The following is a 19,856-nucleotide window of genomic DNA, read 5'->3' as shown; positions in this document are numbered from 1 at the left end:
CACTGAACGAATATCAAATGAAATAAAATCAAAGTTCTCATATTATAATATGACCAATTTTAGTAAAGTTAGATAAATCAAGTAGCACAACTTTCTGATAAACAAACTAAACAAATATAATTGATCAGATATAAACAAACACAAAAGAACATAATTGATCAAGTATTAGCCCTGCTTGCGGTGCGCACATATGATGTATATATGTGTGAACCCTCGGGTGGGCAAAAGTGAAATTGCACTAATTTTGACGTTATTTTACTAATCTCGTGAAAATAACGTTAAAAGTGACGGACGGTTAATCAGGCATCATGTAGTGGCGTTGATAGCCGAAAGACAAGGGTACATGCACCGATCAGCCGGTGTCCCGATGATTGAGTGCTATGTGCCTTATGTCCAAGGCTTGATGCAAAACTACTATCGAGCCGGGGGTCTCACTGGAAGCAACCTCTCTATCCTTATGGGGTAGAGGTAAGGCTGTCTACATCTTACCCTCCTCAGACCCTACTATAGCTTTGCTATTGGTGGGATATACTGAGTACGATGATGATGATGATGATGATGATGATGATGATGATCAAGTATGTAGGAACACAAATAAAGATAATTAAGGTGCTGTTTGTTTTTCCTCAGAAGGACTTCTCCACCTCTTTTGTCTGCACTGAGAAGAGGGCGCGCAGACGTTGGGCTCTGCAGTGTGTTTGTTTTTTCGAAGACGTTTCATTAAAAAACGTCTGCGCGCCCTCTTCTCCCAGAAGTGTTGGTATTATTACTTCTTTAACCTCTTCTCCCAGAAGTGATGAGCCAAGTTGCTACTGATGACTCCACCAGCAATTCTTCACTCTTCATTTTATTCTTTTCATTTGTTGTCACCATAATCTTTGTTTATGGCTGTGTTTTTCTATCGATTGCCGCCATCATTGCCGATTGTTACCGGGTTTGATTTACGAACCCTAGGCAGCGATCGTGTGGTGGTGGCAGCTCTCCGATGTTGGGAAATTACGGTTGTTAAATCTAGGGTTTATGACCTCTGATTGTTACCGGATTCGGTGTGGTGGCTGTACTCCGGTTGGGGAAGTGATGGCTTTTAAATCCATGGTTTCTGACGCCGGTTGCCGCCTCTGTCGATGTCGATTGACATTTGATTTGGGTTTTTTTGATGGTTGTTTGAAATATGAAATCAGGTTTGTGGCTGTGATGATCTAATGTTGTTCGAGTTAACATCAGCTCAGGATATGTGCCTGGCGTGGCAAAAATGCAGGATGGCAGGTACCCTTGCAGCCATGGCACTTTGAACCTTTTGCACCAATGTTTCGATAGGTCTGAGCCTCTTTATAGTGATTATTAAATCATTGATGAATTTCAAGTTTTAGTTTCTTTTGATATTTATAGATGATGGTATTTGAAGATTTTTGAGTCATATATTTCACCCGAACCATCATCGTTTATACTACTTATTTTTCTTTAATTATTTAAATTTCAGCTTATTTTAGCAGTCTGCAGATGTTAAAAAACAAACAGTCTTCTTGTGCAGACTGCAGAGTTTTGGTCCACCTCTTCTGTTACAGATGTTGGCAGATGTGGTTTCGCAGTCTTCTGACATTTTACCTCTGAAAAACAAACAGCACCTAAGTTAGTATTAATGTACACAAACGAACAAGTGCAATACATCACAATTAATTCAAAAACACGTCTAAACTAGTGGTTTTAATTTACACGATTCTTTCAGTATATCCATCCACCTTCCATGTTTCATCCAAAATCATTCATCCATGTTTAAACCTGTAGTAGAAAAGAAGAAGATCAAACACATAAGATCAAAAGTTTGGTTGTGTCCTCAGCTCAACATATATTTTGAACACATAGATATTGCATAACTGCAGAATGGAGAATATTTCAGCATAGCCAATTAATGTAACCATATAATTTCGATAGAAGACCCCGAAGCCTGCTGGATTGTAAATGTCTTTATGTTTTTTAATTTCTTCATCCCAAAATTCTGAGCGGTCTGTTGATCTTTCCGCTGAACCACCTTTACTTTGCCTAGGAACAAGTTCAACTTTAAACGTACACCAACGAATGAAAAATGACATATTACCATTCCATTGTGACATGTGCATCAATGAACTAAAGGGTATGTAACATAATTTTCTTATTTCAGTCGCACCTCATTCGTTGGAATAGCAAGCTTGATAATCCATGTGCATCTCTTGCTTGATAACAATCATCAAATCGGACATTTCAGACCAAGCAACACATATTAAGAATCCACTATAGTCACTATACCAGTTCTGCGGAAGCAGCAATGCGAATGTATCAGATGCAAAGGGCCTTGTCGATATGTCAAAACCTAGCCCCTTTGAAATGTCAAAATAATATTTTCTGAAACTCATAAAATGATCTTCAACGACATTTGCCTTCAGTCATTTATTAATGATAAAGCATTAGTCTGTTTAAGTCTATACAAAAGTATAAATTTAAGAACATTATATTTAAGATAGAGCCGAACCCGAAACACTGATTGCAATACTTTCTCCCCATCACACACTTTATACCCAAGTGTGACCTTCCACAACCATTTATAAGTTGTTGGAAAATCTTCTATAATAAGTGAGTCGCACCCATCTGCATCAAGAATAGCTATGCTTGGTGGGAGATCTGGCAATTCTATAAGGCTTTTGCATTTTGAAATGTTAAGGAATTTGAGACGAGGAAGTTGCAAGAGGATGGAATGGATCCTCAAGAATCTGTTTTCACTCAAGTCTAGTACTTGTAAGTTACCTAACTCACAAATTTCAGAGGGGATGTCTTTGTCTAGTAAGTTGGACGATCTAAGACTCAAACTTGTTAAGAAACGCGGAAAGTGAGGAAACCTGATTTTAAGATAGTATCGTAGAAAATAGTCTTCTAACCCTTTAAAAGTAATGTGTTTCCGGAAGAAATTTGAATCTAGAAAAGTACGCATAGGATGTAAAGAAAGCACCTCTAAGCAACAGTCTACATTAAAGAGGTCTTCTGCTGGTGTCTCAAGTCGTATACAACCCGAGAGATGGAGCTCTTTCAATTTTTTTAGGCGACAAAAGTCGACTTCAATACACTTTAGATGGATGCAATAACTTAGATCTAGAGAAACGAGGTTTGTACATAATTGTTCAATTGATGAGGGTAAAACTTCTATCCCACTCTCTCCTAAACAAATATCTACCAAGCTATCCATGTTCGTTTTGATATTTGGAAACTTATGAAGATGAGAGCGCCTCGAGAGTATAAGAGTCATCAATTTTGGCATCCCGGTGATGTCCGGAAACATTCCAAGATTTTCACATCCATGCAAGTCCAGAAAAACAAGTCTTTTATGACATCCAATTGATGAATGGCATTCTTTTAAACCAGAACAATTACGGAGCATTAGATTTCTCGAATTACTGAGGTTGAACATTTTCAAATTTGGTAGATGCTGTAGTATAAAATCATACACAAGTCAGATATGTTGTTTCTTGGAATAACTGGATCGAACAACGTCACACACAGTTCTTTGATGACTCTTCTCATTATCATTCAAAACATTCAAAACAGTAACCCACGACTTTTAAAAGACTCAACCCCGCAAAAAAATCTAAGCATATATAATGGTATTTAAAGTCAACTAATTAAGAATTAACCTGCTGTGGCTCAACCTCAATAAACAAAATCGATAGACACAAACAACTTAACTAACTCAAACTCTCACTAAAGCTAATTAATCAAGATTAATCCCTACAGTGTCTTGATGCAGTTGCATAACTATGTAGTCATATTATGTTTATAATTTACTAATTTCCAGGTTGTTTAGATTCATAATTTGCTACTTTTACATCTGTAATAGAGAAAAATATATAACAAAATATATAAGAATTACCTTATACCCCTCCCAGAGTTGTTTTTGCAAGCTTTCTTTCAAGATTAGACAGCAAAGCTTTGTTGGCTCGAAATTAGTTGGCAAAAGACTTGGAGGATAACATTCCCAATAAATTGACCGTAGATTTTTCATGGTAACAACAACCTGAGGAAGATGTTGTGAACAATCCATCCTAGTGCTTTCATTTATTATAGAATATTTATATTGTTACAACGAGTAGATTAAGGAAATACAATAATACAGTTAATATTTAACAAAATTACATTCAATCAATCCTAATCAATTATGATTAATGATTTCCGCTAATAGAGAGCCTTTTGTACCAACACCTTTATTCCTATAATAGGGTGAAAACCACAAGCCTCTAGGCTCAACATAGCATCTTCTAGCATGCCCCCTCTATGAAAACATGCAATATCTAGGAACAACTCTTTCTCCATTGGCTTAAGTCCATCATAACTAATCTTCAGCTTTCCAACAATATCATATTCTGGGATATCTTTTAGTCTCGCCAATGCACTCTTCCATTCATTTACGTCTTTATCACATAGAAAACAACCTAAAACTTTAAGTGCTAAAGGGAGTCCGAAAGCATAAGAAACAACATCTTTTGAAAGGATCCCATAAGCTTCTATAGGCATGTTATCTTGAGGTGCATGCTTACGAAAGAGCTTCATTGCCTCGTCATCATTTAACAATCTAATATTGTATATCGCACTTTGTGAGCATTTAGTAAATGATTATCTCTAGTTGTGATTATTACACGACTTCCTTCACCAAACCAATCTAGTGATCCAACTAACATGTTTAGCTGGTCAAGGTTATCGACATCGTCAAGAACAATCAATACTTTTCTATTACACAACCTTCTCTTTATCATGCGTCTGCCTTCCTGAACACTCCCTACTTTCAAATCTTTTTGTTTCAAAATATCTGAGAGTACTTTTTCTTGTAATATTTTAAATCCGTACTTGCATGATATCTCCCTAACATTGTCCAGAAAGCAGCAACCATCAAACTTGCTAGAGATTTCATTGTAAATAGAAGATGCAAGAGTAGTCTTACCACCACCACCCATCCCCCATATTCCAATCATGTGCACGCCACCCTGCTCAACTTGTAAGTGTGTTCTCAATTCGTTTAAACGCGCCCTAATACCGATGAGTTCTTCATCGACATATGAATTCGAGGAAAACAAGATACATGATACAGTATCAACAATCTCTTTGATGCCTTTCGATTCATGCCTACACATTCGATAAGTAAGAATAATTAGCATATGCTCAAAATCAAACAAATTATCTTATATTGCACAATGAAATAAGATTGGTAGACCAGATCAATACCACAAGCACGTTAATGGCCGTAAATTACTCACTGGTTTATCAAGTCAGTAAGCTACAAATATGACTGCATGTTCATTACATTTCAAAACAACAATCTGAAACTTTTGAATAATATGTATATTTTCATGGCTCAATCCTCAAAACAAGATTACTAGTATGAGGTACAAATCTCTTTGTATGTTCATCAAATCTCTAAGCAATAAAGTCCATACTTGGATACAAGTATCTCGTTGACCAATCTTTTAATACAAACATGTCTTCTATAATAGAATTTTTACCTTACGATACAAAAACTTATTAGAGTCATCTTACGCATAATGATTAAATATAAAATTACCCGTTTGTAGTATGCTTGATTACCCAACCCCATATGCTAGCTGATTGTACTAGTGCTTTTCTCCATGTTTTAACTTTGCTCATATTCTTCCAACAATGTTTGGCAATTTTCCAATTTGGATTTCGCATGTCTGATGGATTTACATGATAAAATATTGGCATAACGCGCGATTTGCCCTCTCTCGTCCCTACATTTCATAATACACTCAAGTTCATCCAAGCACCAAGAAGAATCGATATAGTTTTTGGAGAATATAATGATGGCGATCTTTGATTCTTTGATTGCCTTAAAGAGGGATTGAGCGATGGATTGGCCTCGGGGAAGTGTCTCGTCATCCTTGTAAGTGTAGATTCCTCGTTGCACAAGAGCATCGTAGAGAAAATCCACAAAAGTCTTACGTGTATCTTCTCCTCTGAAACTAAGAAATACATCGTATTTCCATGATTGGGAAGATGAAGGAGCAGAGTAAGATAATGAAGATGAAGATGCCATTGATGTATTGAATGAGTGTATGTGCAAAGATGACGAAGAAAATAAGTATGTGGGTTAGGTTCCTCTATGAATGAAGTAAATACAAAGAATTTCCTGGAAACTTGCTCTTCAAAAATTGTGGAAATGTCAAGGAAGCAACTTGATGAAGCCCATCTTTATGAATAATGAAATTAAAAAGAAAAAAATAATCTAAGAATATACATTTTTTGCCAATTATATTTTTGTTTTTATCTTTGATTGTCAGATAAAGAAACAGTTGTAATCAATTTAATTTTATTTAAACACAATAAAATACCGGATTAAAGTTGTAATAAGCCTAAAATGGGGTTGTTTTCATAAGATTGACTATGTAAAAACAAAACAAGAAGGGTTTTGGAAATTTCTTGGATAGAAGCACTTTAAGAAAAAAAAAAGAATCATATATATATATATATATATATATATATATATATATATATATATATATATAGAAAAAAATAATCTAAGAATATACATTTTTTGCCAATTATATTTTTGTTTTTATCTTTGATTGTCAGATAAAGAAACAGTTGTAATCAATTTAATTTTATTTAAACACAATAAAATACCGGATTAAAGTTGTAATAAGCCTAAAATGGGGTTGTTTTCATAAGATTGACTATGTAAAAACAAAACAAGAAGGGTTTTGGAAATTTCTTGGATAGAAGCACTTTAAGAAAAAAAAAAGAATCATATATATATATATATATATATATATATATATATATATATATATATATATTTATTGTAGAGGTAGGGTACCAAAAATACCCAAATACCCTTAAGTATCGTCCGCGGGTCATAGAGAGTCCTCTTATAAGCCACCCGTGGGATACATGGATCACCCGCATATCGTGATTGAGGGAGAACATCTTCATATCACACGGGAAGCATCCTGGCATCCTCAAAAGTCATCCGCAGGATGGGACATCTGTCCGCCTAAAACATCTGGAAGACAACGCCAGCGGGACAGCTGTCACCAATCAAGTACCCTCTAGAAGAAGGATCATGACCTTTACTTGGGGAATACGTGACATACTAACCAATGAACAAAGGACACCTGGCCAGGTTGTTATAACCGTGCACATGGACCGGGTGTGATTCGTCCTATCATTGGGAGACACGTGTCCAGGTTGTTACGCCCATGCACATGGAACGTATAGCTCAACCTAACACAAGAGGACACGGGTCCAGACGGTTATCAAAGATCTTCTAGAAGAGGACAGCTGCCCCAATCATCTTCCTTCATCCTTCGGCTATAAATACCTTGTCAAACGGTATGAGGTATTCATTCACTCACTTGCATTCTGACTACACTTAGTCTATTTACTTCAGTACTTTCTCCACTACGAACATTACTAATTCTCACGCCGGAGGGTGGTTACAGGAAGACCCCCCTCTTGTCCTTCCTGTAACGAGACTCACGGTGTCTGTTTTGTAGGTTCCGGTCACTGGACTTTGACAAGTCTTACTCATATCGTGGTAGTAGTTATCGTATTGTACCCTGTGGACTCATTGGATCCAGGACCCATACCCGGGGATCGGATCCGTGTTTCTTCATTGGCGCCATCCGTGGGACACAATGAAGAATTGCATATAAAGAATTTCATGATCGCGTTGTCTAGTTACTTGTGACATTGATGTCTTACCTACCGAATATATTACGGAGTAGATTAATACACAAACTGGCCTTGTTGTACATATATTAGAGCATCCATAACAACAAACCTTCACAAACCGACACATCAACGTCATATCGGATTCCAAACTTTTTATAAAAATCTCAACTTTTTTTCACAACAACAAACATTTACAAACCTCATTAAAATATTATTAAAACCATATATAATATATATATGTATATATCCATGTGAGAGGGTGGAAAAATGGACCCACCACCCCTTGTTTGTTGCAAATTTGTATAAACAAACTTCACCATTCAAACTTTACTCTCACAACAATAAATTAAGTCTAAACTTGTTTGTCTTTCTTGCCATCTCATCCAAACCTTGGGCATTGCACCCCGTTGTGGATGAGTTTATAGTTATAAAATAAAAGTCAACAAATCTTAAACTACTAATATGTAAACTTGATCTTTGTATTCTTTATTATTATTATTATTATTATTATTATTATTAAGTGTCTTCTCACAAAAAAATCAAATGGAATTGAGGCTCCTCATGTTAAGTGAAGAGTTAGTTTATGAATAATAGAAGGGATGTGTTATTCATACTAAAAGGGTGTCTGAATAATCAAAAGGTTGTTTGAATAATAGATAAAATGTGTATTAAAAGGGTGTGTGAATAATCAAAGGTTGTTTGAATAACCATTGCATGATAGAAAGGTTGATGTACCATCTATAGGTAGTGGCGCGAAGTGAAAGTCAAAAGAATTATTCTAATGTGCATCCATATCTTGTAGTGTTGATGGTATGTATAAGGGTGGATGGTGAAAAAAGAAACAGTGCATCACTGCATCTATTCTAAGCATAGCTACTTAGTTATTTTGGATTTTGACAGTTAGTCTTTAGATGCAAATATCTGAATCGCTCAGATGTATGAGTGTTTGGCAACATCTGAATGAAATCTTGAATGGGTCAGATACAGTAAGAGTCTGAATGAGATATTGGACAAAGAGCTTCCCTCCCCATCCTTAACCTAACAACTGCCGTTCAATCCAACCCTCCACCAGGTAATTATTTCCTCAAAAAAAATGATGAACAGTTTGGTTTGTTATTGTTCTACCATCTGCTAAGGTGTTTGTGTGTTTATATTTTATATCATTGGCTAATTAGATTGTTGGTATTGGTCATAATTGTTTGAGATTAGGGCTTCAATGCTGAAAAAACTATGGGTTCTGGATGTTAAATGCATATATGCTTCATTGAAGTTACATGTTTCATTCTTTTTCAATAGAACCAAAGGATAGAATTTTTAGATTTATTTGTTTGTATTATGCCTAACTAAAATAAAATTAGGCTAACAAATATCTAACTGAAACGATTGGGTTTAATTATCCAACCCGTTATTAGCGATTCGGGTTGGTTCAATTTTAAACGCTATTGATACATAAAAGTACAAGAGTAATTTTTCATAGTATACAAATTTCATATGCATTGCGTTTTAGGGGTGTTCATGGTTCGGTTTGAAACTGTGAAACCGCCCGAACCGGTTAATTATAAAACATAATATAAAATTCGTTGACTGCAAATTCAGATACATTCGGATATAAAATTCGTTAATCGCCCGAAGCGGTTAATTTAAAGTTTCAATAATTAGTGAAGTGCTATTTAATTTCTGTTCCCTTTGTTGGCTGCACTAGAATCCCATATGTGCTCACTGCTCTTTAATCTTTGCTTCCTTTCATCATAAGTTATCTTTTCAAGTTGTACCTAAAACAATGAACATAACATATATTTATCTTTAGTAGCATTAATATCATTAAAAATGTAATTTACCCTAAGTTCAAGTTAAAGCCAAAGCCAAATTTGACCAAAATCTCAGCTTTGCTGATACACAGCTATGTTCAAGTTTGAGCTGATAATAGTAACTCTTGCACTTTTATCCAACCAACTCTCTCAACGTAATTTAGTATACTCAGTTATGCATCAATATGGGCTCTTAATATAGATGCATGCTCAAAAGTTAGTCAACCTAATGTTGACCCATAACCTGACTCGGCCAGTCTTACCTGTTATTTAGCCAACTAATTTTAACCGGTTGTTCACCACAACCAGCTTTGACCCGTAATAAAACCGATTTTAGTCTGTTAACCGACAAAATCAATTTTAGCCAATTAACCTACCTCACTAGTTTACCCGAACAGTTTTGACCTGTTCATTTAAATGCACATGTATCCAATACTTAGAATAGAACATCATTCCTAAGGCTGAGGGGTGTGGAGCGCTAGAAAGGGCGCAAGAGGCCAGCCGCTCGCGCCCCGGGGCGCGAGCACCACACCACCGAGGCGCGAGAGGGGCGCGAGAGGGGCGCGAGCGCGGAAAAAGAGGCAGGCGCAAGAGGGGTAGCGGCTAGGGGGAGCGTGAAGGCTTCTTGGGTTGCGTAAATAGAGCCGTTGGCTCATATTAATGTGTATTAAAAAAAAAAAAAATTTTTTTTCCTCTATATATATTCCTCTATATATCACATATATATTCCTAAACCAATACATACCACACCCAAAACCATTCTCACATACCACACCAAAACCAATATCACATACCAATATCACATACCACACCCAAAACCCAAAATCACCCTATCTTCGAAACCTTTTTTTAAAAACATGGCTGGAAATTGGTACCCAAACCTAGATTCAGATTACAGTTACGACGATTTATGGTCGGCACCGGACCAAGCGATGTTTTATTCGGGGTCGCAGCAATCATCCGGCTTTCAACCATCCAACATACAACCGTCTCCTAACTTTGTAGTTCCGGAGACACAAGAACCAGAACCAGAAGGTGAAGCTGCGGGACAACGAAGACGCGTCCACCGGAAAAAACAAGTTGCAACGGACGGGTCGGGTTCGGCTTCGACCGGAAGGACGAAACGGAAAATCACTCCGTGGTCATCGGATGAGAAGGAAGCCCTGTGTCGGGCTTGGATAGTCACTTCTGAGGATCGGCGTTGCGGTAATTGTTTTAACGTTTTTAAAAATGATTTTTAATAAAAAAGTTAAATAAAAAGGTTAAATGACTTACAAATTTATTTATGCATTTTGCAGCGGACTACCAAAAGAGCAAGGTCTTTTGGACAAAGGTTAGGGAGACGTTCTATTCGCTCGTTGGGAGTACAGAGCGGAACGCCGATATGATTTCGGGTCGGTGGACCGAAATCAGAAAATTTGTCGGCTTGTTTACTAATCTGTTCAACAGGAACGCCGGTCGTATGAGACCAAGTGGCAGTGACGATTTGGCGGTTTATAATTTCACTGTCGAAGAGTGGAAGCAGGAGTGCCTGCGGAGGTATGGGACGGTGAAGACGTGGGACGATTTAAAGGTGTGGGAGAGGTTGAGAAGGTGTTCTAAGTGGGTTGAGCTGGTGGCGCCGGACGTTGATGCGGAAGTAGGGCCGAAACGGACTAAAACTAGTTCGTCTGGAGCGTACAGCACTTCCGCCGGGTCGGATTGCCGGGTTGGATTCGACCTAAACGTTGCGGGGGAGGAAACGTCTTCACCGCCGAGGAGGCGGCCATTGGGAAGGGACGCCAGGGGGAAAAAACCGGCTGAGGGGGAAGCCGTAAACATCACCGATCTTGTTGAATCCCTCAATAAATTCAACAAAACCATGGAGGTGGTCTCTAATGACAAAAAGGAAAAAAAAAGAATGAGAGATTTGGACTTCCTTACAAGAGACTTCAGTAACCTAAATCCGGTCGACCAAATGCTGATGGAAAAACAAAAGGAACGTATCCGGAAGAGGTTGATCGAAGAAGACCAAGCCGAAGAATAAGAATAATGTTTTTTTTAGTACTTTAATTTTTTTTTAGATATTAATGTGTTTTTTTAATTAATGTGTGTTTTTTTAAATAATTTCTTGTTTTTTTAATAATACGTTTTTTTAATACATTTATAAAAAAATAAAAAAATAAACCGCTCTCGCCCCCTCTCGCGCCCCTCCACACCATGGCCCGGGGCGCGAGCACCACTACCAACACCCATCTTATCAAGTTTCTCTCTCTGCCACACGTCACAATATTATTGGCTGGCGCCCCCACTCGCGCCCTCTCTCACGCCCCCCACACCCCTCAGCCTAAAATAACATAGGTTGTTTGTCCTCCTCTGATTCTGCCATGCCAAATTGCAGAGGCCAATCATCAGTCCTAAACATAATTTATTTATAGTCTGCGATTTTTTGAAAAGAAAATGTATATTAAGAATTAATTTACATGTTTAATCCAAGCCTTCATGTTTACCCTTTCACAATCTTCAAGATATTATTGTTTCTCTCTATGGTAAAGACGATTTAGGTAAAACTCTCATGTGTTGACTGCTCTTTAATTTTTGTCCATACAGATATCTATTATTAGTTTGAAATAGTGGAGATGTTGTAGACTTATTAGTAATTGTGGTCTTTTTGTAGCTTGTGTTCTTGATTGAATTATAGAGAAATTTATTTTCTAGTTCTGATCTCTTAGGTTGTTGGTTGTTTACCTTCGTTGTGGTAATTTGTTTTTTAGAAATGACCCATAAAGAAATGACACAAAAAAGAGTAGGATCCGTTGGAGTCACGAGGCTATTGACAAAGAGATATAGTGATTGCTTGTTTCGTTGTCCATAATTTTAAAAGGAAACGCAATATTCATGATACAAGGTGGAGAAAGTGATGGCCAGTTCGTTCACTACATATAATGGGGTTCACAAGGCATTGAGTATATGACTACTTTGCGTGACGAGATAGCTACTCAACTGATTTCAAATTAATAAAATTAATTTTGTATGCGAAGTATTAACTTTTATTTGGATTTTAATATGTTTCCATGGATTTTTAAGTAATAATGTGTAATATGGATTTCTATGATGTTTTGTATTTTCTTTTTATACTTTTTTATCATTCTGAGTTATAAACAAACAGATATATTTCATTCAACATAAAATAGTTCAGAGGGTAAGATAGTCATTTTATACAGTTATTCAGATGTCTAACCAAACATACTTTAACTTGTTCAGATCTTACTGGCTCAGACTCTCTTAACCATTCAGACCTCTTTATGATTCAACACTTAATGGTTCAGCAATTACCAAACAGACCTCTTTATGATTCAGCACTTAATGGCTCAGACTCTCTTAACCATTCAGACCTCTGTATGAGTGCATTAGCTCTTGGTGTTTAAAATGGATATGGTGTTAAATAGGAGGTCAAATGTTTAAATCCTATAATGTGTAAATATTTAGTCGTTCCAAAATTTTTTTTAGCTCTTGGTGTTTTTTTTTATTAAAATAAAAATGTCTCTTTGTTTCATTTAAGAGAAGTGTTTACATCGAAAAGGAAGTCAAACATGCAACAAACCACATCGCTAGCTCTTTTTGAATGGTAAAACTAAGTCTTCTAAGAATTATATTCATATATAGATATTGGTTGGTTTGATAATTTATTTTTAAAGAGAGACAAATTTACAGCTAGTACTAAAAAAGTGATAGACAACACCGTAATCTTATCAATTAAAACAAATCTTCAACAAAGACATCGATCATTTATAGTGTAACAACTTGGTCTGTTCGAAACTTATAAATGCGAACCGTTTTGATGTTCGGGTCATTTTATAAAAATATCGTGTTTAACAAATGGATTATTTTGTTAATATTTAATTGTTTCTTTTAATTTTATCTCAATTGTATCCAATCTTCAAACTTCAAGGTCCAAGCTAAAATATTATTATATTATTATAACCCAAATGATAAACTGGATACCCGTTTATCGAACCCGACCCATATTAGTTTTCTTGAACCCGAATTCAAATCTTGCTAACTTGGACCAAAATATTCGTTTAAAAGTTGCAATTTATCCTGTGTATCTCGTAAATATATCATTTTCGTCATAAATCAACGATCTAATTGAGTTAATAATATCAGTTATTGATTCTTCTTTCCTTTTTATCCAAACCGACAACCATGTTTGCCTATTGATCACGAAATCACTTGTTATATTCCAATTAATTTACAGGATACGATCCTTATAACCTCGCCGACAATACCCCTCTAACGAGTTATATTATCATAGCTGTTTGGTTGGTTGTTCGTTTCTCCTCGTAGCCGACCCTAACCCTAACTCGTTGAACATATAAACGATGTTTGTAATCCAATCCAGACTTAATCACCTAACCATCACCGACCTTTACCCTATACTTAATTTGATATTCGTAGATGTTTGAATGATTGTTCTTCAACCTCCGTCGCCACCCTGTTCAGGCTAAAACTAATCATCGTATCACCGTAGTTTGAGGCCTTATCGTCAACGCATGATTTCCGCGAATCATCATCCGTAATATTTCTCTTATAACCTTTGTTCGTCTATTGAGGTGAGTACCACATTCCCCCTATTTTTACTCGTTTTCCACGTTTTGGGGACATATGCGTAAATTATATTTCTCATATATACTTATACTCAAAAATGCAACTATTGTCTTATGTGTTAACAACTTATACTTTACTTGTTTATGTGCTTATTTACTTTATATGCTTCCGCATTCGGAGAGGTCCAACATATTCTCAGTCTAGTATGATCATACGTCAGTCATTATAGTCTTTATGCTTCTCGACATCTCAGTTATACTTGCTCATTTAGTTAATTTGTTATTCGGATATGACTTGTTGCAATTACTTATTTTATATATACTATAAGTACATTTAAACTAGTGTGTTGCTCACTCAACCTTGTGTTGACAAAACTACTTTATTTTCAACACGTATATAAGTTAGCGTTTGATGTGAAGTAATTGAAGTTAGAAGATCACTTAAGGATTTATGCTAGAAGAAATTAATTGAGACAATATTAATAATTGTTTGATGTCTTATTTGTTTTTGGGATATTGTAATGAATATTTTTTTTATTTAAAATTATTAAATAGATATTGAAACTTATGTTGTGCATGATAATAACTTTGAGAGCTGTGACAATCAGTTCGCGCCCCGGCATTTTCGATGTAGGTTGGGGTGCAACATATTAAGTTTCAAGCATTTATCATAACTATTTTGTGAATTAACCAATAACCAGCACTAAAACTTTGGGACGACAATTTATGTTGAATTTACCGTCCATAAAAGAATTCAAATTGAAAGTGCTTCTTAGTTTTGGGAAATCCTTCAAGTTCATTTTACAAATAATACAAGCCAAACAATAGAACGAATCATTTGTTCTTGTATATATTAATAATATTATATGAAACAGTTGATGTGTTCGACCGTCTAATTATTATATACTCGGAGTATCAAATAATATATGGCCACTTAATCCCAAGAGGAGCCAGCCAGCCAGCCAAGGATGGAACAAAATGGTTTAATGAGTGGAATTTCAAAATGAAAACAATAGGCCAATATGGGAAGGAGTCAAGGATCAGACATCCTTAATCTACATATTAAAGTGAACATCCCAATATATATTGGAATCCCTTTTAAGGTATTCAACTGTTCATATAAGAAATGCATTCATATAATAAAAGTGAATATCCCAATATATATTGCTATATAGCCTATATTCAATGTCAACATCTTTAAAAACTGAAAGTTGACCATGAGAAGCCAGTATCTTTGTTGCCAAATCTTGGCTCTCGCACTTGCTCAAGCTTGTCTTTGCCATGTAAAAAAGAGGCCAAATTTTTAAGCACGCAGGCAACCGCACACGTTTCATTAATTTGATGTTTTTTTGGCTCACTTATGAGATAAAAAGGTTGTAACTTCAATACAGATTATTTTGTGAATTAGGCTTTTATTACTATTTATAAATGCGTTGTGTTTATGAAGTTTGTTATGTATATTAGTGATACATGACAAGCTTCTTAGATAGCATACATTTAAATATAAGCAAACTATTGATTTCCATGTTTGAGAATTGGTAATCTTGAACTTAATTCTATTACTTGCACTTAAATATAAGCAAACTATTTATTTAATATCTAATCCAGTGTAGATGTAACCAATTAATCTTAACTGTTAATTAGTACAATCAGTACGTTGTATAAAATTCTTCCTACACTTCATACATATTAACTAAGAGAAACTATATGTACATTAAAAAAACTAAAAAGTGAACTTCCCTATCCATATCTTGGTATATTCACTCAACATATTCAAAAACTGAAAGCCGGTCATGAGCATCTTTTTCGCCACATTTTTGCTCTCGCCCCCTTTGGTAAGCAGCAAAGAAAAGGTATTTCTACTAACTCCATCGTCACCGGGATTTATCTTTTCCAGAATTCCGTCAACGGGGATACTTTCTAGTCTAGCCAATAGACTTGTCCACTCAAGCTTGTCTTTGCCATGTAGAAAAGAGCCCAAATTTTTAATTGTTGCTGGATGACCACCAAATTTAGAAACTATACTTTGTGAAAGCTCCACATAACCTTCTTCAGGTCTACATGACCCAAATGCATTCCAGCTAAAGAGCTCAATAGCCTCTTCATCATCTAACATTCTCACATTATGTGTTATGCAATTGTGAGCATTCACCAGATCTTGGTTTCTTGTGGTGATTATAATTCGACTCCCCTCGGCGAACCAGTCGGATGATCCAACTAACATTTGTAGATGGTCAACGTGGTCGACATCATCAAGCACAATTAGAACCTTTTTTTGGCATAATCTCCTTCTCATCATGGATATTCCTTGTTCAATGCTCTTTAAGCCCACTTTTGATTTGAATACATTTGAGAGGATTTTCTCTTGTAAAGTTTTCAAGCCATGCTTTCTTGATTCGGCACGAACACTTTTTACAAAGCAGCAACCTTCGAATTCATGTTTTATTTCATCATAAACAGAAGATGCAAGAGTAGACTTACCACTACCCCAAATCCCACTTACTCCAACCATGCGAACGCCACCCGACCCAATATCAAGAAGCGATCTCAAATCTTGCATGCGTGTCTCAGTTCCAATTAGATTTGTGCATGCACTTGTTCCAGCAGTTGCTTCCTTTCTTGAGAACATGTTAAGATATCCATGTGTAATTGAGTAAGCAATTCTTTCTGCGGTTTCTTCATCATTATCCCTGCACAGTTTGCATAGTTGTAATACTTATCTCATTATATATATAGTAACTTATGCGATGAAGTACTTGACCATTCAAACTCACAGTATCAACCAAATACATGTGATTTTATCATCAAATATTTGGTCTTACGAGTTGAAAGTTATTTATACCGTTCTCGCATTCATAGTTGAACTACATATTAGAAACATATTATTCATTAAGTTATAAGAAAATGTTCAAGAATAATACCCGGTGACCACGTATCCTGGAATGTAAGCTAAATCCACCATCGCTTTTCTCCAAGATTCAACCTGCTCGGCGTTCCCTAACTCATGTCCGGTTAATGCTGCTCCGTACCTTCCATTTAGACTCCGCAGCTCGGATGGATCCACATGGTCGAATATGGGTATAACTGGTAGCCCTCTCTCATCCCTGCATTGCATAATATCTGCCAGTTCGTTCAAGCACCGGCTAGAGTTGGCATAGTTCTTGTTGATTACAACAAATGCTGCCTTGGTTTCTTGGATAGCTCTGTCCTACCTTTGTTCGATGCTTTTAACACCGCAGGGACGTGCTTCATTCATGCGGATGACCTTTTGTCGTTGGAGTGCTGTGTATAGATGGTCTGCAAATGATTTGCGGGTATCTTCTCCTCTAAAACTAAGAAACACATCATCTCGAAAAGAGGCAAAAGATGACTGAGAAGTGATGAAAACTGATCCAAGTCTTGGGTGCATGCACGTGCAAGTTATTTTTTTTATTTTAAATTTGAATAAGTCTTGTTTGTTATTAATAAGGTTGTTAGACTAGAACTGAATAATTGGGAGCCGTTTATAAGGCCGTTGTATGAGCTCTATTTAAGGAGCCTCCTTCTTTGATTGATTATGCAATTTATCTTTAACCTATTTCATCTTATCATTCATCTATTCAAATCATAATACCATCAGATTGGTATCAGAGCGCCAGTCTGATATACGATCCCTACTCAACATAACCCTAGCTGTTCCATTAATCCAAAACCCTAATATGTTCCTTTAATACAAAAAAAAACCCTAATCTGTTCTGCCTTCGATCCATGGCTGAACAAACCAGTACCCTTCCTACTGCTCCAACGCCTATTCCCGTGTTCAAAGGGAGAAGGCTACGAATATTGGAGTGTTCGTATGAAGACGATTCTGAGATCAAGAGATTTATGGGACCTTGTTCATGATGGGGTTGATGCAACCGATAAAGATGCTGGAAAATTGAAGAATTCTCAAAAGAGAGATGCTCATGCCATGGCCATCATTCAACAGGCCATGCATGACCAACTCTTCTCTCGAATTGCTGCTGCTTCCACTGCTAAAGAAACATGGGAGATATTAAGAATGGAATTTCAAAGTGATTCACAAGTGAAGGCTGTCAAACTTCAAGGTTTGAGAAGGGAATTTGAAAATCTCACTATGAAGGAAAGTGAGGTTATTGGAGATTACTTTGGAAGAGTCATGGCTCTTGTTAGTCAGAAAAGAGCCTATGGAGAGGAGATCTCAGACCAAACTGTTGTGGAAAAGGTACTTCGTAGTCTCACTGCCAGATTTGATTATGTTGTACCTTCCATAAAAGTTGGTCATGATCTTTCACAGCTGACTCTGGTTAAACTAATGGGATGCCTACAATCCCAAGAAGAAAGGATGAAGCCGATCTACCCCTGAAAAGCAAAACTCAGGAGATGAGCAAGCTCTTCAAGCTATGCAAGAAACTAATCGACCCTTTAAAAACTCATCATTTAGAGGAAGAGGGAGGTTATCATTCAAGGGTAGAGGCAGAGGGAGAAGCCAAGATAGAGGTAAAATCCCTCAATGCACTCATTGTAAGAAGATTGGCCATGAAAGAAAGGACTGTTGGTATTTGGATGAACAATCCGCTGCTAATGTGGCCGCTGATTCAGAAGATACACTGGAGGATAATGAGCAACGGTTGTTCATGGCTTGTATTGAAGATCAGATGTCTTTCATGGCTGATGATACATGCAAGGCCACTCCCTCACACTTATGGTTTCTTGATTCAGATGCCTCCAACCACATGACAGGATGCAAAGAGAGCTTTATCTCTCTTGATGACAGTTTCAAAATGTCTGTGAGACTTGGAGACAAAAAGGTCCTTATGGTTGAAGGAAAAGGAACTGTCAAGATAACCACACCAAGTGGTTCCATAAGGCTCCTGGATGATGTTTATCTTGCCCCTCACTTAGGCTACAACTTACTAAGTGTTGGACAATTAATGAGAAAGGGATACTCGTTGTTTTTTTGATGATGGAAAGTGCACCATTAAGAGCAAGACTAATGGTCGTGTTCTCATGGAGGTACCGGTTCAAAATAACAACATGTTCTTGCTTGATGTTGCTGATCCGGTTAGAGAAGAAAAGGCTGAAGTGACCACTAATATCCAACCAATTGATGGCAAGTCTCTTCTCTGGCACAAGAGGTACGGTCACTATCATTTTCAAAGCCTTAAGCTATTACATGACAAGCACATGGTTACTGGTTTACCCAGCATTAGGCATGCAGACAAGTGTGAGTGGTGTGTAGTAGGTAAACAAGCAAAAGAAAGCTTTCCATTCAAATCATGGAGAGCTACCAAACCATTGGAACTTGTCCAGACATCTGTGGTGCCATGCAAGCAACAAGCATGGGAGGAAGTAAGTTCTATTTACTTTTCGTTGATGATTACACTAGAATGGTTTGGGTTTACTTTATTAAAGAGAAATCAGAAGCTTTTACCAAATTTAAAATCTTTAAGCTCATGGTTGAAAAAGAAAGTGAGCATGAAATTAAGTTTTAAGGTCTGATAGAGGTGGTGAATACACCTCTAATGAGTTTAATTCGTTTTGTGAATCGTTTGGTATTAAAAGGGAACTAACTGTGCCTTATACTCCTGAGCATAATGGTGTCGTTGAAAGAAAAAACAGGACTATAATGGGCATGACCAGAAGTATGATGAAACAAATGAATCTTCCTAATCAATTTGGGCTGAGGCTGTTGCTACTGCAGTCTATCTTATCAACATAGCCACTACGAAAGCTGTTAGAAATATTACACCCTATG

General features: G+C 36.6%; 2 protein-coding genes and 1 pseudogene across 3 annotated transcripts; 1 reads left to right on the top strand and 2 right to left on the bottom strand.

Moving 5' to 3' along the window:
• Positions 1-4,197: 4,197 nt before the first annotated feature.
• On the bottom strand, positions 4,198-6,209 carry LOC143540761 (disease resistance protein Roq1 pseudogene; annotated as a pseudogene). The gene is made up of 2 exons (XR_013136639.1): positions 5,579-6,209; positions 4,198-5,142 (listed from the first exon to the last, which is right to left on the bottom strand). The product of XR_013136639.1 is annotated as a disease resistance protein Roq1 pseudogene (transcript).
• Positions 6,210-15,824: 9,615 nt separating this feature from the next.
• Positions 15,825-17,216, bottom strand: LOC143540760 (TMV resistance protein N-like). The gene is made up of 2 exons (XM_077033737.1): positions 17,023-17,216; positions 15,825-16,791 (listed from the first exon to the last, which is right to left on the bottom strand). Exons 1-2 carry the CDS (start codon positions 17,214-17,216, stop codon positions 15,825-15,827), a joined length of 1,161 nt encoding a protein of 386 aa, XP_076889852.1.
• Positions 17,217-17,936: 720 nt separating this feature from the next.
• Positions 17,937-18,464, top strand: LOC143540759 (uncharacterized). Its single transcript, XM_077033735.1, has one exon. It carries the CDS (start codon positions 17,937-17,939, stop codon positions 18,462-18,464), a length of 528 nt encoding a protein of 175 aa, XP_076889850.1.
• The last annotated feature ends 1,392 nt before the right edge of the window (positions 18,465-19,856 follow it).

This window comes from Bidens hawaiensis, unplaced genomic scaffold (assembly GCF_021521415.1).
Source record: "Bidens hawaiensis isolate Kalapana, Puna unplaced genomic scaffold, B.hawaiensis_p1.1 tig00012328_1, whole genome shotgun sequence".
NCBI lineage: Eukaryota > Viridiplantae > Streptophyta > Magnoliopsida > Asterales > Asteraceae > Bidens > Bidens hawaiensis.
The sequence above is the reverse complement of the archived record's forward strand: the minus strand, read 5'-3'. Positions and strand labels throughout refer to the sequence as shown.

Coding starts and splice junctions, on each gene's coding strand:
- LOC143540759 (XM_077033735.1), top strand. CDS start 17,937: ATGAAGACGATTCTGAGATCAAGAGATTTATGGGACCTTGTTCATGAT.
- LOC143540760 (XM_077033737.1), bottom strand. CDS start 17,216: ATGCAATGCAGGGATGAGAGAGGGCTACCAGTTATACCCATATTCGAC. Junction 16,792..17,022: donor CCAGGATACGTGGTCACCGG/GTATTATTCTTG, acceptor CAAACTGTGCAG/GGATAATGATGAAGAAACCG.